Source organism: Martes martes, assembly GCF_963455335.1.
Source record: "Martes martes genome assembly, chromosome: 12".
Lineage (NCBI taxonomy): Eukaryota > Metazoa > Chordata > Mammalia > Carnivora > Mustelidae > Martes > Martes martes.
In genome coordinates this window covers 22,167,019-22,189,967 of record NC_137900.1, presented here as the reverse complement: position 1 = coordinate 22,189,967, position 22,949 = coordinate 22,167,019, and the positions used below count along the sequence as shown (strand labels likewise).

Genomic DNA, 22,949 nt, shown 5'->3' with positions numbered 1-22,949 from the left:
AAATGTTGCATGTCTGGGAAGGCAGGAACCATATAGGAGGACAATGTCCCTGGCAACATCCCTGAGGGCACCGTCTTCAAGCTCAAAAACTATCCTGTATATTCATATGTTGAAATGGTATCATTGGGCCTGAGTAGCCTCCAGGAAGTGAGGCCTAGCTGACATAGTATCCTACCCAACAAATAGTTTGGGAGCAGATGAAAGAGAGTTTATTTCAAGTTCTAGACTTAAAGTGTTTTTTTCACTATTTGTAAAAGCCTGAGGATTTTCAGAGTAAACATGTTATGCTGTTTATGAAAAAAATGTAAATGTTTTATTTAAAGATTTTTATTTATTTATTTGACAGAGATCACAAGTAGGCAGAGAGGCAGGCAGACAGAGAGAGGAGGAAGCAGGCTCCCTGCTGAGCAGTGAGCCTATGCAGGGCTCAATCCCAGGACCCTGAGATCATGACCTGAGCTGAAGGCAGAGGAGAGGCTTAACCCACTGAGCCACCGGCACACCCCAAAAATGTAAATGTTTTAAATACAGGACGTCAGAGCAGAACAAAATAAAGGACCCCAGGATAAAACTGAGAAGGCCACTGTCAGGCTTTGTACAAGGGACTGGTGCACTGGTAGAAGCCAAAAGCTTTAACTACTCAGAGTTGAACACACTGCTTCCCTTCTGTGAGCACAAGCCCTAGCCCCAGTCCCAGTGCAGCACACAGAGATCACCACTCTCTATTAGAAGAAATATTTATTGAGGAGGATTAACATTCTTGGTTGTACTGAAGGTTGTTCTCATCAGAGGATATATTGTCATGAAAATTGTGAAGCTTCCTCAATAAGGACTGAATGATTTCTTTAGAGAAATTTTTCTCCTTGGAAGTGCTGGAGAAGCATTTTCTGCCTGAGTAGAAGAGTCAAATCTCTAAACACAGTACTTTCATCAGGGTCCCCCCTGGTGGCCCAAAGGACCTGGCATACTTGATGCACACAGGTGGGGCTTGGATGAGGCACAGACTCCCCAGAGGGCAGAGAAGAAGGGGGTTGACCCCAGCTTAATAGCTGATCCTTGAAGGCTTCAGCTTTCTGGGGATGTCTGACCCTGTCCCTGTTCTGTCTGACAATTATAAGCTGGTTCTGGTTAGCACAGACAGCTTCTTGGCTGCAGGACTTGATACTTGCTGGTTTGTTTTATTGTGGTTCAGAGAGAGCCCAGTAGTTGGAGGGCGGTCTCTTGTCAGACCTGTAGTTCCTCCTGCTGCTGGCTTAACTCTGAGGCCTCATATCCGTATATAATCCATATATATGTGCCAGCTTCTTTTCTAGGACGTTCCCAAAGGTAGTGAGCTTGTGAGCTTCAGGATGCTGATCACTCCCAAAAGTAGCTACACTTTCAACTGGGTCTTGGTGCTGAAGTAAGGTGGACATGAACTTGGCTTTTTGCTGGGGACTTTCTTGATGCCCTGTGATTTTTTTCTTGGAATTGATCCACTGAGAAAATTGCCTCATCTTTTTTCTGAAGTAACTTTCAAGAGGAAACTGTTCATTCTCTGACAGAGTTGGGGAAGCACTCTCTAATTTTCTGTCCTCAGCATGGAGGCTCTCCTCTCCGCCTTCAGATGTCCCTACTCCTGAGTCCTCACTTCTGCATTTTCCTGCTTTGGAATCCTGAAGTCTCACTTTTTTTGCACTTTTACTTTGTGAGAAATTCGTAGGCTGGCCCTTACAGAAGGCCAGCTTCGAGCCCAAGGATTCTTGCATCTGCTCCGTGATAATTCTGCTGTCCTTCAATTGGACGTGCAGCACCTGGGATGCTTCCATGTCCTGCTGCACACATTCTGGGACTGAGTCAGTGAAGCCTTGGAAGTCAAGCTATCTGAAGGAAGGGGCATGTCAGTGGGACATCCTTGAGCCTGGTTATGCTCCTCACTCTCCAGTTTAAACTTTAACTCACTCAGGATCTGTCTTTTCAGGTCTCATAGTTAAGAATCATGGGGAACCAGTATTTTTGGTGAGGGGTGTTCCATGGTCAGGGCAGTTTCTACTTTGCTCATGTTGACATTTATCATTGTGGAGCTTCCCAACTCACTGGTTGTCAAGGTGTCCCAAGATTGGGGTTGAAGGAGACAGAGCTCCTTGTTGTCGAATATATCCCTGGACAGCCTGGACATGGCAAAATGTTCTAAATTATTCTCCACCATCACTTTCCATTTCTGTTCCATTTCTACTCTGTTACTGGAACTCACATTCTCATGCACTGGCTCATGTCCAGCCCCAGCTTGCCTTGAGGGTGCCTCTGGGCCACATGTGTTGTCTTGTCCAGTCTCACTGGGTCGCACTTAAACTCTGATGCTGTGTGTAAGGGGCTGAAAATTCTGGCTGCCCCATTCAGCTATCTGGATACACTCTGCAGTCTTATGGTCAGTGTCAGAGTCTGATGCCTTCAGGCCCCCTTTCCTTCACTGCTCACAGATGACATAGCGGGAAGAGGAGGATCCACAGTGGGGACTGACTTTGTTGTTCTCACCCTGTTTCCCAAAAAAGGTTTAGAGCTTCCCTCAAGGGGTTTAAAAAACTCAGCTTTGGAATCCACCTCAGAAATATGCATGGCTGAGGAGGGAAAGTCAAATTGGGGGAGAGGCCATGTTTTGACTTCTCCCGACATATAGAATTTTATGGATTCAAGAACCCTGAGGGGTATACCCCACCTCTCACTCATGTGAAATCTTATAATATGGGCCTCTAGCACCTGTCGTGTACTGGGATCAAGAAATGAATTCTCTAGAGTGGTGCTCTGGCAGTAAACCCTACCCACCATTGTCTTTTTAGAATCTGTGTTTTCTGTAGCAGTCTGGGAACTCCCAGAGAAAGGCAATGTATTGTCATCAGCCAGCCATGAATAACACACACCTATAGGAATCCTACCCACAGTGATCTGCCAAAACTTCCTGCTCACATGTAAACTAAGAATACTTTTCATTTGATTTTGGTCTATGTCCTTCCTTGAGACATTCAATAATTCATTCGCTGAGTGATTCCTTGAATGACACATACAGTTACTTGTCTCCAAGGCAGCCCTCAGTCCCTTCACTAGGTAGCATTCTGAGACCCTATGTGGACTGTCTTCTGGACACTTCTCTAGGATATACACAAGTTTCCACCTCATATCCTTCCTTAGCTGAAACTTTGTTTGGACCCTCTCATGGAAACTTCCGGGGAGACTCAATTCAGTCTTTGCTAGATCCCTGTTACTATGGCCCTGGAACTCAGAGAATTGTAAATGAACGTGTCTGCCTTTTTGCTGAGAGAGTTCTGATGATTTACGCTGAGGCTCCATCACTGCTAGGGAGTCTAGATTTCTACAGTCATGGAGAAACCAGTGTGGGATTACCATCCTTAGGCTATGTACTGCATTGTCTCCTGGGGTTCACAGATGATAGGAAAATGGCCAGGAAGGATGGAGACTGGTATATAGGCATGGGATGGCTGGCAAACCAATGGAAGGTTGGGAGCTCAAGGACAAATGATTTCTTTAGGTTTCTGGAACAAAGGGACTAAAGCCCACAAACTTTCCTGTTGATTCTGCAACACGTGACTTCCCACATGTTGATTTTCAGTCAGGATAGTAGAGTCTGATTCATTCTTGGATCTATGGAATGATACTCTACCGTCCCTAATCAGGGATGAAGAAGGTGGTATGATTAGGAGGCAGAATTCAAAATGGGCATGGGTGTTCACATTAGTGAAATGTAGGGGCTGGGATGGGGACAGGGTTTGAGGCAAGGATTGGGGGTGTACAATGGGGAGAGGAAATGGAGAGTAAATTGTTGGGAATGAGGAAGTGGTGGAGATTCTTGCATTTTGATGGCAGAAGTATTATGAATTCCATTGAATAAGACAAAGTGAGACTCTAGTGGGGAAGTACTACCAGAAAACAGGAGAGTGGCTACTAAGGACTCACTGTGCAAAGAAGGAAGACCCCAGAAGAGCTGGCTATATTTCTGATGCAAGTTTTCTGCCAAAGCCTTGACATAGAGGAGCTGTTGATAAATAGAGAGCTGCTCTGGTTTGCCTTCAATGTTCCAGCCAGTTTTGGGGGCTGTGGTGACCTGTACATCAAACAGATGCAACAAATTCCCTAAAGATGTCCACTGGTACTCTGACCACATTTGATTGGAAAATGGCCCCTCCTCTTTTACTTCCTTCTCTAAAATCTTGATATCCATTTTCTTCTTCATTTATCTCTCCAAGAGGGCCTGGATGTTAAGGGCAGGGAAAGAAATCCCACTGGCCTCCTTGTGCTTAGTAGCAGAGTCTCTCCAGAGATAGGTTTCTCGTTGATGGAGGTAAACTTGCTCTTGCTGAAAATCAGAGTGTGATAATGTGGGGAGGAAAGGAACATGTTCTTGGCATGGGCCTGTCAATAAGAGAATTCTGAACTTGATGGGTTTGAACAGTCACTACCTCTGATTGTTGGGACATAAGTAGACAACCCACCGGGCTATCTGGAGATGACTTCTCAGGAACAGTTTTCAATGAGATGGAAATCGATTTAGATTGATTCACAGTTAAAAGGAAGTCTGGCAGTGGTGAAACAGTGTTGGTGGAGCATGATGACAAGCAAAGGAATCAGTGGGATTCCTTGTCTGTGACAGATTTGTGAAATGGTGGGGTCAAGAACAGAGATGGTATTCAGAGGTAAAGTGGCCTCTGGTTGTCTGAGCATCATATGGTAGGAAAGATGTCAAAGGAAGGGACAGAGGTATGCCATGGTTCCCTGGGAATAAAGAATCCTAGGCTTTTGCTCTAATGACAGGGAGTGCCCAGGGGTGAGAGTAAGAAAAAGTCAGCTAAAGGGGTCATTGGGTTAGGTGAGAAGATGGAGAAAGGCTCAGACAAAGAGGCTGGTATTAGGTCTCCTGGAGCAACTGTAGAGAAGTCAGGAGATGAAGCGAATGATGAGTGACTCACAGGAGCTGTAAAACCAAGGCGTTCAGAGAAGGAGTATCATCTTCCAGGGCCTCTGGGAAAAGGAGCCAATTCATCTCAGCAATTGTGTTGTTACACAACCCACAGAAGGGGTCTAACATAATAGTTGATGAAAGTGGATGGTATCATGATGCCAGTCTAGGGGGTGGTGGGAGACAAGAGGTACAAAGCTGCAGCCAGGACCAGAACAAACATATGTGACCCTGGCTGCTCTGGCAAAGGTAGCCCCCCACCCACCAACATCCCCAAGACTTTCACATTCTAACTCTGAGAATTTTCCATCCCATGTCAATTCCAGGCTTCCCTGAGGCCCTAGAAATACATAGACTCTGCTTAAAAGAGCAGTACAGGAAAGAATTAATGTTTACTCACCTTTACAGAAGAGAAAGCACCTTTCTTGCCTCCCCTACTTCTGACAAGTTCTCCACCCTGGGAAACCAAGAGAATGATGAAGATAGAAGCAAGAGATCTTAAAGAGGCTGAATAGAGTGACCTTTAAAGATATCCTTGGTAGATTGGACTTGGAGAGCTCCAAGAATTAGGATGCAAGGTCACATGATCAATAATAATAATAAGGCTTGCATTATTTGATCATTCACAATGGGCTTTTGTATGTGTTATCTATCCCATGGGTTACTAAAAACTGCCCTATGTGAAACATAGGTCAACGGTTACCTCAAAGAGAAAGTTGAGTATCCGTGATGTCACAGGTCTTTCACAAAGTCTCAGAACTTCAGAAGTTCTGACTCTTAATGTCTCACATGGCCACGTATTGCATAGCACACATTGTCCAGATCCATCACTGCTTCATGCTCAGTCATGTCAAAGCAGGGAATCTGAGAAGGGTTTTGCACTCTGACTGTGTTTCCATGAGCCTCTCCTCTGAGACCTCTGTTTTCTGAGAGGGAATGTATCTAGCAGCTGGCATCCTCAGAGATTATGGACCTGAGCCATCATGGAAAGGACAGGAAGGGTCAGCCCTAGAGAGCTCAGTTGGAACAGGCAGAAGCTTACCTTTCAGAGTCCCACCTTTCCTCCTCTTGGCTCTGCCATGATGCTAGAACAACAAGAAAAGAATGAGGGGTGGGGACTCATCTCTCACTCTTCTCTCAGAAATGGAGACATTCTTTATCCTAGAATACCAGGACTTTAACTTTTAGAACTTTGTGTTCCTTGCTTTTCTCAATTTTAAGGTGATAAAATATTTTCCATATTTACTTTGAAAAACAAAGGAGGATTTTATTTGGGAGGTCCACACTTGATATTCTCAGTCTGAAGTTCTTTGTTCAATGAGGACATAGAAACTGAAGCCTGAGAGTCACATCTGTGCTCCCTTAGGTAGATCTGGTATCCTAGGATATAGCTCAGACCCCAGGCTTTCTCAGAGGCTCAACACTGTTCTCCTGATCATCCCAATGTGAAGGCAGGCTTGACTGAGTGATGCTTGACATGGGAATGTGAATCATGATCAAGACCTGGGAAAACTTGTTTTCTTACACAGTCCTCATACTCTCCAAATAACCCAATCCAGAACTGCAGAATTCCTGTGTTTGGGATTTTACCCAGGAACCACCACCATATGCGAATAGACTATGAGTTACAAGTAGAAACCTTAGTGCTTCCTTAATCCTTCACCCTGTCAGATCTGTTTTCCTAGAGGAGTTAATGTCTATTCTTTCCTTAGACTTCCCATTTTAGGTGTTTCTCTGACCCTACCAAACTCACTTAGAAATATGGGAAGAGGAACAGGAAAATAAACGGTCATTTTCTGAATGGCAACTTCTGGTTCCAGTAACATTTTAAAAGCCTGGGAGTCATCACTTCAGTCTGTGAAAGAAGCAAAATGCTGAACAGACTAAAAATCAATGACATTTCTTGGAACCATAGTGGCAAACCACTACCTCAAATCTTCCAAGAGTGTCAGTGCAGAAAATCATACCTAAGATTTGCTTACCTGAAACAGAAAGCACTGGACACTCAACACTGCTCCCCTGGTAGGAACACTTAAACAGACACTTTGACAAATTGCTGGAGGATGTGTATGGGCTAGCATGAGAGTGAGAAACTCCTGGGGTCACAATCTAATGGGGGCCTCCCATTTATTCATGGGTTATATTACCAGGAACTCCACCTGGTTCTCATAGTAAAGAGCTACCCCCCCCCCAAAATGCTCTTCTTTCTGGCAGGGGACTGTAGTGTCTGAGAGAAAGGAGAAAGGTAACCCATTTTGAAAACATTGTGAAATATTCCCAGAGTGTTTTCCATAACACAAACCTACTCAATGGGAAAAGCCTACCAGAGCTTTATGCCCAATGGGAGAAGGCAAATTACCCAACTTCAGCAGCCCTCTCTAGCTTTCTTCTCTCATCTATAGAGTGGAAGAAAATAAAACAAAAATCTCTGAAATACTAGTGAACATCACAATCCAGGAACATAAGGCCATTAAAAGATGAATGATTAATCATATTCCCTCCCTTGACACCTTACTACACTATTGACAGCTCTGGTGTAGGAACAGGATTATAGCTTAAAAGAGCTGCAAGGTATAGGTTTTATTTAGGGAGATTTAGGGAAACCTAAAGACACTAGGGGAGACAAAAACAAGGACACTAGAGGAAACTGCAGCCTCTGATATATATAGCTACAGTAAATATTAAAGACATGCCAACACCTAACCAGATTAACATAAGACTTCACATTAAAGGTCTCTTTATTTCAGTTCCCATTACCCAATACATCATGTTTGGCTTTCAAAGAAAAATTACAAGGCATGCTAAAAGGCAGGGAAAAGCAAACTGATAAGACAAACCAAGCATCAGATGTACATTCAGATATGGCATATTTCAGAATTCTCATCCGTAGAAGCTAAAATAACCATGATTATTCTGTTAAGGGCTCTACTTGAAAAGATAGACAGTATACGAAAGCAGATGATGCATGTAAGCCAGTAGAGGAAATTCTATGAAAGAATCAAAAGGAAATGTTAGAAAACAAAAGCAGTATGACAGATGAAGAATGCCTTTGATTAACTCCTCTGTAGGTTGCATAAAGTCAAGGAAAGAATATGTGAGTCTGCATAAATGTCTGTAGAAACTTTCCAAACTGGAATACAAAGAGGAAAAGAATTTTCCTAATGCTAAAATCTAGAATATCCAAGAACTGTGTTTCAAACTGTATAATAGATATGTAATTCGAATACCACAAGAAGAAAGAACAGAAAAAAATGTTTGAAGTAATAATGGCTAAGGATTTTCCAAGATTAATAACAGGTTAGCGATACATTGTGGAAGTTCAGAGTACACCAAGCAGAGAAATATTTCAAAAGTCTATACCTGGACATATCATATTCAAACTGTATGAAAACAAAAGATAAAATTTTGAAATAATCCAGAGGTAAATAAAAACCCTACCTCTAGAGTTAGAAAACATAAGAATTATGACCTATTATCATAAACCATGAAAGTAAGAGATTGGAGTGAAATGTTTAGTGTTGAAAGAAAAAAACACCAATCCAAAATTTTATATCAAGTGATATTATCCTGCAGAAGTAAAAGAGAAATAAAAACTTAGACAAATAAAAACAGGGAGTTCATCAACAACAGACCTGCCATGCATAAATGTTAAAAGAAGTTCTTTTGCGAGAAAGAAAATTACTCAGATCTACGTAAAGGAAAGGAAGAGAAGGAATGAATGAGGATCAAATAAAACTTTCATTCATATTATTCTCAATTGACCTAATAATAATAATGGTAATGTGTTGGGTGATTATAGTATATGGATAAGTAAAATGAATGGCATCAATGTTAAAATGGACAGGAGGAATTGGACACTCCCACACTATCTATGAAGTGATATAACAGTATATGAAAGTGGACTTAGAATAGTTGTAAATATATATTACAAACTCCAGGACAATCACTAAAATATTTTTAAACAGAGAATAATTGATCGACTAACAAAAGAGAGAAAATAGAATTATATATCATGCTTTTTCAAAACCAGAAAAGGCAGTTAAAGAGGTGGAGGATAAGTATAATGAATAGCAAACAGTACAGACAAGGTAGAGATATTAATCCTACTATATTTAAAAATCACTTGGGGCACCTGAGTGTTTCAGTAGGTTAAGCAGCTGCCTTCTGCACATGTCATGATTCAAAGGTCCTGGGATTGAGCCCAGCATGGGGCTCCCTGCTCAGCGGAGAGCTTCCTTCTTCCTCTCCATCTATCTGCTGCTCTGCCTACTTGTGCTCCCTCTCTCGGTCAAATAAATAAATAAAATCTTTAAAAAATAATAAAATAAAATCACTAAATGGAAATAGTCTAAATTCACCAATTAAAAGAGGAGACTGTCAGAGCACATTAAAAAAAAAACAAGACCAGGGGCGTGTGGGTGGCTCAGTGGGTTAAGCCTCTGCCTTCCGCCCAGGTCATGATCTCGGGGTACTGGAATTGAGCCCCATATCGGGCTCTCTGCATGGCAAGGAGCCTGCTTCCCCCTCTCCCTCTGCCTGCCTCTCTGCCTACTTGTGATTTCTCTCTCTGTCAAGTAAATAAATAAAATCTTCTAAAAAAAAGAAAAAAAAACCAAGACCTAATTATATGTTGTCTATAAAATACTCACTTTAAATATAATGATACAGATAGATTAAAAACAAAGAGACAGGGGTGCCTGGGTGGCTCAGTGGGTTAAAGCCTCTGCTTTTGGCTCAGATCATGATCCCAGCGTCCTGGGATCAAGACCCACATTGGGCTCTCTGCTCAGCAGGGAGCCTACTTCCCTTCCTCTCTCTCTGTCTGCCTCTCTGCCTACTTGTGATCTCTCTCTGTCAAATACATAAATAAAATCTTAAAAAAAAAAGAGACAGAGAAAAATATACCATGCTAACACTAATGAAAAGAAAATAGGAATAATTCTATTATTTTGGACGAAGCAAACTTCACAACATGGAAAATTATCAGGGGTAAAGAAGATCATTACATAACACCAAAGAGGTCAATTCTCCAAGAAGACAGAACACTCCTTAACAGGTACACATGTAACAACACAGTGTAAAAATATGTGAGGCAAAAACTGGTATAATTGCAAAAAAAAAATGGATGAATCACTGTTATTGTTGGAGATTTCAACAGCCCTTATCAGAAATGGGCAGATTCAGCAGGCAGAAAACCAGTAAAGATATAGTTGCCCCAAACAACATTTTCAACCAACTTGCTCTAATTGACATTTATAGAATACCTCATCCAACCACAGAATACACATACTTCTCAAGATCACATGGAACGTTCCCTTAGATGGACTATATTCAGGGCCATAAAACACATCTTAACGAATATAAAATAGAAATCACACAAAGTATGTTTTCAGACCATAGTAGATTTAAACTAGAAATCAACTACAGAAAGATAACTGGAAATCCCAACATGTTTAGACTAGATTAAATGACACACTACTAATACATAGGCCAAGAAAGGAGACTCAAAAGAAAAAAAAATATTTTAAGCCACATGAAAATTAAAATACAACTGAAGGAGCACTTAGGTGGCTCAATCAGTTAAGCATCTAGCTCTCGGTCTCAGCTCAGGTCTTGATCTCAGGGTCATGAGTTCAAGCCCTGTCTTGGGCTCTACACTGAGCAAAGAGTCTCATAAAATAAAATAAAGTAAAATAAAATAAAATAAAATAGAACAAAAAAATAAACTACTTAAAATTTGTAAGATTCAGCAAAAGCATCATTTGGAAGTTGTTTTGAATTCATCTATTTGAAAAGAAAGATTTAGTATCTCTGAGGGACTTTACTTACCTGATTGACATCTCTGTTTCCAAAATACTGATAAACACAGTTTCCTCTTTTGTTAGCACAGCGCCAGAAGAAGGAGCCCCACCCGACCCAGGAAGGCAAGGATGGGAAGACTGAGCAAGTGTAATTGGAGTTCAGCCATGGTGCAGTAATTCTTCTCAGACAAAGATGATTCACATCATTGCAAATGCACTGCTGCCTCAGGCAGCTGGGCATGGAGAATCCATGTGCTAGACGAGAGTTCCAGACCCACATCACAGGGCTTTAGGATAGACACCAAAGGTTCCTGAGTGCTGGGGAGGGAACAACACAGGAGAGAGAAACTCACATGCAACCCTTCCCCCACTATCCAGCCCAGCGGATGTATCCATCCTTCCAGGCCTGTTAGATGCCTCCAGCCTACCTTCCTGCTCCACCTAGTCCCATATCATATATTTACCTTAGTGAAATGTTCTCGGTCCCCTGTCACCCTGATATTACCTGAGACCCTTCTCTCTACTTGATGATCTCACTTTGGACCTCAATTCATCTCTGAAGTTTTGCTCTACCCCGGGATTTACACCCTCAAGATCTACTCTGCCTTCAGCTGCAGCTCTCCCTCAAGCATTTTTCCCTGTATGAAGCCAGAAATGGACTGAGCAACAGCCCCATCCCCATAGCTCCTCAAAAGTATCCAAAAGTACTGAATACCAAAAAGTATTCAAAAGTTCACTAAAAAGCATGAGAAAGCAGAATAGCCTACACCAAGGAACAGAAAGCATGACAAAGAGGGAGACGCGGGCATGGCATACCCATGGAACTGAGGCAAACTTAAAAACTTTTAGTAATTCTTTCATTTCCTCAAATCCCTCTTAGGCTATTCATGCCCTACAGGTTCTCTTCCACATGTATAGTGTCTCTCCCTGCTGCTCCCTCTTCCCTCTCTGCCAAGTCACCCTTCTCCCCCCAGCATTTTTAAAGGTTTCTTTATTTTACAGAGCAAGTGTGCTGCATCACAGCAGATCAAACTCACCTTGATTTAGGAAGTGGGCTCCTCTAGCATAATGTCTAATGAGCACAACTGTAACTATACCTAGCAATATCTTTTGGATTTTTGAATGACAACTATGTTTATTTCTTCCATGAAAATGGTTTTTCCCACATAGCTTCTACCTTCTCACCAAAATACCTTATTTTCATCTCTACCAATATTAAATAATAATATCATTTTTGTTGATGGTTATATGTATTTATTTCTTCTCTCCATGCTACCTAATCATTTAATAGTTAGAACCCTTATGGCTTCATTATTTAGATTATAAATTGTTGAAATTAAGCTCTGTATCATTTCCTTTCTTGACTTGCCTAAATTCCCTCACTGATGAATCAGTCCTGGCCCTAGACACCCAATCCTTTCCCTCCCATATGAGGAGGGTTTGCCAGTAATGACAGCCTTCTTTTCCTCTCTTAACCTGTGTCCACAGCTTCACCATTGTCTCTCCCAAGGAAAGTACACTTCTAGCCTGCCCACTTCACATACACTCCCTTGACTGCAGGACTTATATCTGTTAAGAGATATCCCTCCACATATCTTTGAATTTCTGGAATTGTTTTTTAATAGGCCCCTAGGACTCACAACTATAAAAACATCCTTTAAAGTGTGAGCAAGATAAGTTCCACCCCAAAAAATTTCCTGGTTGAAGGGGTTATAAATATGGCACATCGAATTGATTATTCAAACCTGGCCTTGTTCTAAAAGAGGGTGGGAAACTGATCCCAATTAAAGGAAACTAAAGATACATAGCAACTGGATGTAGTATGTGATTCTAGACTAAATACTGTAAGGAGGTTTACACACACACACACAAACACACACACACACAGGACATTACTTGATAAATTGATAAAAATGGAATTTGAGTGGGAGAATAGTTAAAAGTTTTATGTCATGAAATTTACCATAAGAGATAACTGTGCTGTCAGAGAATATTCTTTTTAATAAGAAATACACTATGAAATATTCAGGGAGAAAGTGTGTGATGCATGAAATGCATTCTCAAATATTCAAGAATGTATACATAATTTTCATATGCATATATGTGTCTTCCTATATGTAGAGAAGGGGAAGGAGAAAAGGAGAGAGAGATTGTAAACAGGTCAAAATCTTAATAGGTTAATCTGGATAAAGGTTATATGGCTGTACCATCTATGCAACTTTTCTACAACTTTATTTTCAAATACATTTTAAAAATGAATTTAAACCAACTTTTGAGATTTCTGACTTTGATTCAAGAAGCTACTGCCTCCACCATACCCCAACCCCAGATGTGTGCAATGCCAACTTTAAAACAGTTGTCTCAAGTTCTGTCCAATGCAAGAAATTTGGGATCTTCTATGCACATTTGAAACATGCTAACATTTCAACAAGGTTATACAAAACTGGCAAAGAGCACCCCTATTCAAAAAAAATTTTAGAAATTATATGCAATATAAAACAAACAACAAAGAACAAAAATTCAACATCAACATTGCTTACTTAACATGGAACACCTAATTTCCTTTTTCTCTAGTGCCACCAGGTTGCTTGTCTCCTGGGTTTTGCAGTGTGAATTGATTTGCCAGCACTATGTTTGCTCTGCTAGTCAGTTACCAGTCCTCCACCAGATTTCCATCTTCCAAAAATGTGTTGACAACCTTTGGCCTTACGCTCCCCTTCTTGTCATCTTTAAGCATTTATTTTTAAATCCTTTAACAGCTTTATTGAAAAACAGCACACATACCATAAAATTCACTCATTTAGCATGTATAATTCCTTGATTTTCAGTATATGCTTCACCACAGTTAATTTTAAAGATTTTTATTTATGTATTTGAGAGAGAATGAATGAGAGAGAGCATGAGAGAGGAGAAGGTCAGAGGGAGAAGCAGACTCCCCAGGGAGCTGGGAGCCCGATGTGGGACTCGATCCTGGAAGTCCGGGATCATGACCTGAGCCGAAGGCAGTCGCTCAACCAGCTGAGCCACCCAGGCGCCCCACCACAGTTAATTTTAAAACGTTGTCATGACTTAAGAGAAACAGATCTGCAACCTTTTGCTATAATTCTCCTCTCCCTTCCTCCCTCCAGCTCTAAGATGTACTACTTTCTGCTTCTAGATTTTTCTATTCTGGACATTTCATGTGAATGGAGTCATAAGTGGCCATTAGTGACTGGCTTCTTTCATTTAACGTGTTTTCAAAGTTCACCCCTGTTGTGGCATGGATTGGTCTTTTTTATTCCAAAAAATATTGTATCAGAGGAATATGTATTTTAATATGTAATTAATATAAATTGTATTTATGTAATTATATGAATATGTAATTAATTATATGAATATGTAATTATGAATATGTAATTAATATAAATTAAATAAATATTTAATTTACCCATTTCTCAGTTGATGGATGTTTGAATTGTTTCCATCTTTTGACCTTATAAATAAGATAGCTATAAACATTTGTTTACAAGTTTTTGTGTAGACCTATGTTTTCATTTCTGGGGAGTATATACCAAGAAGTGGAACTGCTGGGTCCTGTGTTAACTCTATGTTTAACTTTTTGATCAACTGCCACACTGTTTCCAAATTAGCTGTTACATTTTTCTTTCCCACCAACGTTGCATGGGGGTTCTAATTTCTCCACATTCCCACCAACATTTGTATTCTTTATTATTTTAGCCATCCTTGTGGGTGTGGAATTTTGGCAAATATTGATTTCAATTTGCATTTTTCTGATGGTTAATGATATTGAGCAGTTTTCATCTAATCTTTTACCTTAAATGCCATTTTAGAATGAGGGGAGTGTTTGATCTACATCATTTAAGTTGAAACACAGTAGTTTATTTGAAAAGTAACAGGACAAAATTTTCTCCTGAATATTTGAAAACACATAGTGTCAAGTCTTTAACAACATATACAGTGTTCTTCTATACTTTTTGCATATTGCATTTACTGAGTGATTAAGGGACAGTGAAATTCTGCTCTGAATTTGCTCCGTAAGATTACTTTTTGTGTGGGTTTGAGGAATTCACTCAAATGGCTCCTTGCGGTTGACTATAAAACAAAGCAAAACTGATTGCCAAAGCACCTAAAGCCCAGTGTCTTTTTGTCACCAATGCTGCGTACACCTGTTGTGAATAAGTGTGTTCCACAGGTAAAAAATATCAAAGAAATGTGAGAGCTTTGACGTGGATACATAGCATATGTCTCAGAGATGGATGGCAAGATGTTTTAAAGGGGCTTTTGCACTTTCATCACAGTGTATCACACCCGCCCAATGATAATAGTGCAACTTGGGTGGCGGATATGTGGGAAGTTATATTGTTCTGTGTGCCCTTGGACAAGCTTAAACATTTCTGTAGTAAAAACCATTAAAAATAAGGTGTTGGGTGCCTCATAAGGACAGGGAGGAGGGGTCAGAAGGAGACCTGGCAAGGGTAGATCAGTCCATCAAGACTAGAAGTTAGCTCTCTCTCAGTAAAGACATTCAGAAAGTATATTTTCTTTGAGATTGGGAAGGAAACCTCTTTCCATATAACAGGAAGGAAGAGGAAAATGAAGAATGGGGAGATTTTTTGGGAAGGATTTTGTTTTGTTTTGTGAGAAGCTCCATCACTGCTTTCTTGCTCCTCTGTGAACTGTGGTCCAGTACATCTGCTGGGCAAGTGAAGATGGCCTAAGTTTGAGGAAAGTAAAGGAAATTTGAAATAGATCTGAGGGCCACCTGGGTGTCTCAGTCAGTTAAGAATCTTCCTTCAGTATAGGTGATGACCCTGGTGTCTTGGGATTGAGTCCTGCTCCCTGCTTAGCAGGAAACCTGCTTTTCCCTCTACCTCTGTCACTCCCTCTGGTTGTGCTCCTGCTCTCTGTCAAATAAAATTTAAAATAAAATAAGTTAGATCTGAGAACACTGAGGAGAGAATGTACTAAGGAAATAGTGACCTAACTCCATTTATTTGTCCACATTAGTAGATCTTGGATAAGAATTTGTGGAATGAATGAATGATTTCCAGATAGTGCCAGGGCTGAATTTCATGTGGCATCAGTAGACTCAGTTGTGAGTAGACTCAGTTTTGACATGGGAGATTTAATCCAACAATAATTAGTTACATACAGAAAGGCATTTCTAAAAAGGGCAGAGAGACAAGATTTTGCCAGACAGAAAGGACTGAAGGGGATTAGATAGAGTCATTCACTTGTATTGAAGCCTGTTTTGTTTTGTTTTTTTAATTGAAGAATGGCTGATGCAATATCACATTAGTGTCAGGTGTGCAACTCTATGCTGTGCTGTGCTCACCACAACTGCAGCTACCATCTGTCACCAGATAACACTGTTACAGTACCATGGACTCTATTTCCTATGCTGGACTGGTGCTTTTTACATGTTGGTTGCCCAACAAACCATCAGGGAGGAAAGGAAGAGCGAGGCCTTGTGGGATAGGCAAGAAGTGGAAAGGGAATGATGTGGAGTAGAAAAATTAACAGGGACATATAAGCTGGAAGGACAGGGGCATGAGGCAGAGGGACAGAATGTCAGACTATACTATTTCTGATGGCAGAAGTATTCCTGGTAATAAGCTCTACAGGGTGGCATGAAGTACACTGGATTGGCCATAATGGACCCTAAAATGAGATTATGTAGGAACCGGCAGGCTGGGTTACTGGCTGGTCTGTCCGCATAGATGTTAGAGCCTCCTGTACCCCCGCCTCACCTCTTCAGTTTCCCTGCCCGGGGCTCCTTCCCACCTATTGTCCCCCTCAGGGCCTCCACAGCATCAAATCTGCATTCTTTCTGTGACCCCAACATTCAGATAGTGTACAGTCAATGATAACCTGGACAAGAAGCTATAAGTATGGTAGTGAGAGAGGTCATGGATATCTAGTTTTTTGTTTTAGCACTGAGCAGTCCTGAGACTGTCCAGAAGACTACTCAGGTGTTCTCTAGCACACTCACCCCATTTTGAGTCCCAGTCTGAGGTGGAGTTGCCTTCCCTCCAGAGCCCTATTGTAAGAGTGGGAATGTGTGCTGTCTTGGCCCCAAAAACAAAACAAAAAGAAAAGCATTCCATGGAGTTCCATGGTAAGCCCCCAAACATCTGTATCCTGGTACACAGTCTAGAACTCACCTCTGGTTCATAAGTTGCACGTCTTCTGGGGAAGAGCTACCATGGCTCCACTAAGGCCGTGAATATTGAAGGAGGCATACCGCCATAGTAAAGGCAGTATCTTATATATTCTCATCGAGTGTGGATGGAAGGCAGCCACCAAGATCACCTTCCCCCAAAAGGGGATGCCATGGCTGACAGCCTGCAGGTATTGCTTGCATACTCAAGGAACAGAACCATGCCTTTTTGGTATAAGGCATCAGTAGGCTGTGCCAGATTCCAGTCTGCCTTAAAGTGGTGGTGTCTGGAACAGACTGAGGAAGGAGGGGATAGGGACAGGGTCCTGAGAAGGGGATGATTAGACATAAACTTCTGTTCTACCAGCAAGGTGCCTCTTTCACCTTTTCATTTCTTCAAAGGTGTCTTACCCTGGAAGCTGGTAGCTGCCTTGTCAACATTCCTACCACTAACAGCTAAGTGATGCTTTTGTTCTGCAAAAAACATCCTCAGTCCAGCAGCCTGAAGAACCACCCAGGGAAGGGAAGCACTTCCAGTGGAAACCTCAATGTCAAGTTTAACGTGTCTCACAGGAAAGATTCTTCAGCATCATCTAGGGTATTCTTTGACGCTACCCCAACCAGCCCAAGATCAACCTGAACAATACCCCGCCCCCCGAAAACACTCCCATTCAGAGTTCATCCACCTGTGGCATCCTCTGATCACTGACTTCTAAATAATGATTAAGCTACTGTAGCATAATAACAGTGAAGAAACAACAGTGGCTTCATCATTATTTTCTTTTTTTTAAAAAAAGATTTTATTCATTTATTCGACAGAGAGATCACAAGTAGGCAGAGAGGCAGGCAGAGAGAGAGGGGGGAAGCAGGCTCCCCGCTGAGCAGAGAGCCAGATATGGGGCTCAATCCCAGCACCCCAGGATCACGACCCGAGCCAAAGTCAGAGGCTCTAACCCACTGTGCCATCCAGGTGCCCCTTCATCATTATTTTCTGAAAACTAAACCTGTCTTTGATCTTCCTCTGATATAGAAGACTTGCTGTAAAAGGTGTAAAACATTCAGTGAGGGGAGAAGTGTGAGCTACTATACATTTTCAGTAAGGCTAAGCCATGGGACAGGAGAAAGAGCCCATTTCCTCAAACTTCATGAGAGAGGGAATGGGCTTTGGGGGGCTTTTGGGGGCACACAATACATATTTCCTAAGAGGTCCAGGAGATTGTTCACCTTTTAGAAGCCAAAGGAAGCAATCAGTAACAGCTGAACTGAGTTACCCAAAACCCATGTTCCCAAGACAGTACACACAACAGACATCACTTTATTAGAGAAATATTTATTCCTCACAAGGGATTATTTTGGGGGAGGAAATGCCCCCACAAACCCTCTCCCTGGAAATTCTGGAGAAGTTTTCTGTCTAAATAGTACAGACACATCTGTGCAAACAGTGCCTTTAGGAGTCATGAGAGTGGTGGGAGGCCACTGGGCAGCTTAATGCCCACAGGCAGCATTTGGGTGGGGTGCATGCTCCCTGTGGGGCATGGAGAGGGGACACTTCTGATACGGTAGCTGATCCTTAAATGCCACAACTTTCTGGGAATGTCTGTCCTTGTTTCTGGGCTGTCTGTTACTTCCAGTAAGGCCTTGGCCAGCAAAGACAGCTTCTTGATGGCAGGACCTGGTATTTGTCTCCTGACGGGCGGTGACCCTGTAGTTGAAAGGAAACCCCGAGATAGGTTGTGCCTGGGCCTGCACTTGTGCTTTCTGCTGAGCTTTCCCAAACTTGGTTGGGGAGGGAATGGGCTGCTGAGGGCAGGTGCTGCCTATTGCATGCCGATGCCCCATTCTCTCCTCTTGGAACTTCCCAACAGCTGTCATGATTTTCTGAGCTTCAGGCATCCCAGTAAAGGCAGCACTGCCTTTAAGTAGGCCTCTGCTTTCCACAGATGATAGGGGACTGGGCTTGTCCTGGGAGTTTTCTTGCCCTTTAGATTTTATCCCAGGAGTAAGCCATTGCAAAAAATCCTTCATTTTTTTTACTAAAAAGGCTTTCAGAAGGAGGCTGACCCTTCTGTGAAAGGCTTTCAGGAGGCAGCAGACTCTTCTGTCATAGGGTCTGGGAAAGCTGACTTCTCAGGTTTACCTTCAATATCACGTCCTGAGTAGGGAACCTCTCCTTCAATGCCACATCTTAGTAGGGAAACTGTCTGTTCTTGGTTAGGATGTTCCCAGTCCTGCATCAACTCGACCACGCTCTTGTGCCTTGGAGGCCAGAGGCCTCATGGTCTTTGCAGCCGATGGGCAATTCTTGTTCTGGCACTTCCTTAAGACATGCTTAGGGACCCAGGGCTCCTGCTGTTGTTCCATAGTAATTCCCGTGTCCTCTGGATGGGTATGCAGCACCTGGGAAACTCTCGTGTCCCCGCGGGAGACACCCTGTGCATGAGTCATTGAGGCCTTATAAGTCAAATGATCTGAGGCAGGGGGAGGCCAGTGCATTGGGCTTGGGCCTGGCTACGCTCCCTGTTCTCCAGTGTAAGCTTTAACTCATTCAAGGGCTGTTCCTTGAGATTCAATGACTTAAGATCTTGCGGAATTTGTATGTTTGGTGGGATGGTGGTTTTGACTTGATGCTTATTCCACTTTATAATTTGGGAGCTAACTGGCTTGTTGGTTGTCAAGATGCTAGGTTCAGATTGATGTGTATGAAATTCCTTGGTCCTGAATATCTCCCTGGAATCTGTGGGCACAACAACAGGTTCTATTGTGCCCTCCTCTCCTACCTCTCCTCTCCTACCACTGATCTTTGCACTCTTACTCTTTGGCTCACGTCTGAACCTACTTTGCCTTGTAGGCAGCCTTGGGGGCTGTCTGTTTCCTGTGGTGTCATGTCTGACAGACGTAAGAGTCTGGCTGCCATCCTTAGTTTTCAGAACATCCTCTGCAAACTGATGGTTGATATTAGAGGGCGATTGCCTCAGAATTCTCTGTTCTTCCTTCCCAAAGTTAAGGTGGCAGGGAGAGGATGATCCGGGATGGGGGATGAATTTGCTGTTCCTGCTTTGTCTCCATCTAGAGATTTCAAGCTTCCATCAAGGGAGTTGAAGCTCCCAGCTTTACAATTTGCCCCAGAAATCATGTTGTTTGAGGAGGAAAGGCTAGAATGGAATGTGGACTCTTTCAGTTAAAAGAGCTCTATGATTTCAAGGACCCTAGGGGGAAGGCCCCAAGTCCCCCTCTTATGAAATCTTTAAACATGGTCTTCCAGCTTCTGTTATGTACTAGGTTCAACAAAGGGAAGCTCCTGGAAGGTATTCAGGGAGTAGTCCTCAACCTCTGATGGTGGCAAATTTCTGTTTATTTCAGTCTGGGATTTCTCAGAAAGAAGTGATGTCTGCTTCATAATATGCCATGAATTATGCACAGTCCCAGGCAACTGACCCTCATTGATTTCCTCAGACTTTCTGCTTAAATGTATCTTCAGGGCATTTTCAAGTTGTCTCTGACCCATAGTCTCCACAGACACCGTGGAGTTGTTCACGGATGGGCTCCTAAGTTCCTTCTCAGAATCATACCCCATTTCATTATCTGAAGAGCTAACTGGGTCACTCAACAGATCATCTTTTGGGCTATTCTCTGGGATATGTCCCTGATCCTTCTTCAGGTCCTCATTGTCCTTCTCCAGATTTTTGTTGTCCTTCTCCAAGTCATTGTTATCCTTCTCTAGGTCATCTTTATACTTTGCCAGGTCACTGTCCTCTAGCTGAAGCATTTCTGGGTCCTCCACATACACTCTTTTAGCCATACTCAATTTGATCTCACTCTTATTAGAGATCCCTGAGCATCCAGGATGGTGCTGAGACTCAGGTAGCTGTGGAAGAGTACTTGGACTGCTCATCAGTGTGAGAGACTCATAGGTCTTGCTGGGCAGACCCCCCTAGTGTTGGATGAGCCTCTTTTGAAGGTGACTCTCTAGTTTTTTCCAAATCTTGTCACTGAGAGGAAACTGTGCAGGAGGGATAGAGATAGCAGCATGGGCCTGGGAGGCCCAGGGTTTGTGAGAAGGGTTAGGAGCTGAAGGACAATAATCCTCCTGGGATCTTTGGACAATAGTGGGTAAAACCCACACACGTTCCTGCACCTTGTGCAACACATTCCATTCCAGATGTTGCATTTCAGTTAACATGAGATTCTCGGATTCGTTCTGAGGTTTGTGAAAACACACTCCACAGATCTTGATGTCAGGTAGAGGACCATATGGCAGGATTGGGAGTGGCGATTGAAGGTGGGCCTGGGGCTAGACATGAGGGATAGGTAGGGGCTGGGTTTGAGGCAGGAGTTGAGGCAGGTTCTCAGGCAAGGACAGAGGAAGTGGATGGGGAACTACTGGGGATTCCTGCTCTAGGGAGGCATTTGACATGTTATCTGAGGCATCAGCAGCAGGGAAGAAGGACTCACTATGCGGAGTTTGGAGGCCCTAGAAGAGCTGGATGGGGGTTTGCTGTACATGGCCCTCCTGCAAGGTTGTAGGATATGGGCGCTGCTGACGCATAGGAAGCTCCTTTGATTGGCCTTTGCTGCTCCAGAAAAGAAGGGAGGATGCCAAATCACGCTTATCAGCAATTGTTTGCTTTGGAAAAGAACGCTTTGTTTTCTTCCACCTGAGGAAGTCACTCCTCTTTTGAACTTATTTCTCTAGAAGTGCCAGGGCATCAGGGCTGAGAAGTGAGAGGTTACCAGGCTCTACAAGGTTGGCTACAGGGTCTCCCCTGGAAGAGGCTTCTGAAGAATGGAGGGCCAGAAACTCTTGATGGAAATCATGTGGAGCCAGGGTTGAAGGGAAGAAGTCTTTGGCATGAGTTTGCCACCGAGGGAGGTCTAAAATCGACAAGCTGGAGGGGTCAATGCCTATGATTGTTGGGGCATAAGTAGAAAACCCACCAGAGCTCTCTGGGGGTGAGCTCTCTGGAACAGGCTTCATTGAGATGGAAACCGGTTTAGATTGAGTCACAGTTAAATTGCAGTCTGGCGGTGGTGAAGCAGACTGGGTTGGTGATGCGTGATGATGAGCAAAGGTCTCAGTGGGATTCACCCTCTGAGACAACTCTGGTAAGGGACTGACATCTTGGGAAAGGGTAGGTTCTGGAGAGAAGGTATTTAGAGACACTGTCTCTGTTTGGACACTATGGTCCACTGAATGGGCATGATGGAGTGGGACAGGAGGTGGAAAGGCAGGGGGCTGGGCTGGGAAACGGTCCAGTGGGAATTTGGAATCCAAGGGAGGACAGGGCTCTGGTGGCAGAGAATCACCCGGTGGTGAGGGTGGAAAGAAATCAGCCACAGGGATCACTGGGTTAGGTGAGACGATGGAGGCAGGTGGTGGGGAAGGCTCAGGCAGCGAAGCTGGGATTAGCTCTCCTGGAGGGACTGCTGAGAAGTCAGGGGAGAGAGTGAACGATGAAGAAGTCACAGGAGCTGTGGAAGCCAAGGGAGTAGACTCTTCCAGAGCCTGCAGGAACAGCAGCCGGTTGATCTCAGCAGTTGTGCTATTACACACCTCACAGGAGGGGTTTTGGACATAACAGTTGACGAAAGTGGATGGTATCATGATGCTGTCTGAGGGGGCTGCAGGAGACAGGAGGTTCAAAACTGCAGCCAGGACCAGAACAAGGGGAGGAGGCCATGGAGGCCTGACAAGGGAGGGGCCATCTGAAGCCTGATGCCCCTTCACAATGCCCCACATTTATGACATGACAGTGTACTCAGTAGCATTCACCCCAATATCTGCTTCTATGGCAACCCTCTCCCATGGCTATGACAGACTGCAGTGAATCCTGCAATTGCATAAAACATGCTCTAAGAGGCAACAGGATCAAGGGGAAAAACTGGTCACCTTCATAAAATAGAGATCAGCTTCCGGGTCTCCTCCACTTCCCGTTGGTACCATCAGTTGTCTGAGGAAACAGGAGAATGAGTTATATAGTGAAAGTAGAAACATAGATATTGATACAGGAGTCCCCATATGGGACAGCCTTGGGATGTTGGG

At 43.1% G+C, this 22,949-nt stretch overlaps 2 protein-coding genes and 1 pseudogene across 3 annotated transcripts in view; all 3 read right to left on the bottom strand.

Annotated features, from left to right (window-relative positions):
- The window catches only part of LOC308353298 (spermatogenesis-associated protein 31D1-like), a gene marked incomplete at both ends in the record, with an annotated part of 40,834 nt that extends 18,247 nt beyond the window's left edge, over positions 1-22,587 (bottom strand). The window contains 1 exon segment of the mRNA XM_080820173.1: positions 22,498-22,587. Coding sequence (XP_080676299.1) covers positions 22,498-22,587 — 90 coding nt within the window.
- Positions 2,431-4,213, bottom strand: LOC308352942 (spermatogenesis-associated protein 31D1-like; the record flags this gene model as incomplete). Its single annotated transcript, XM_080819483.1, is given in 4 exon segments — positions 2,431-3,395; positions 3,398-3,500; positions 3,504-3,781; positions 3,784-4,213. Coding segments are annotated over 4 exon segments (1,776 nt in total).
- LOC308352941 (spermatogenesis-associated protein 31D1-like) lies at positions 18,395-20,708 on the bottom strand (annotated as a pseudogene). Its single transcript has 3 exons — positions 20,345-20,708; positions 19,047-19,643; positions 18,395-19,007 (listed from the first exon to the last, which is right to left on the bottom strand). The product of its transcript is annotated as a spermatogenesis-associated protein 31D1-like (transcript).
- Positions 22,588-22,949: the final 362 nt, after the last annotated feature.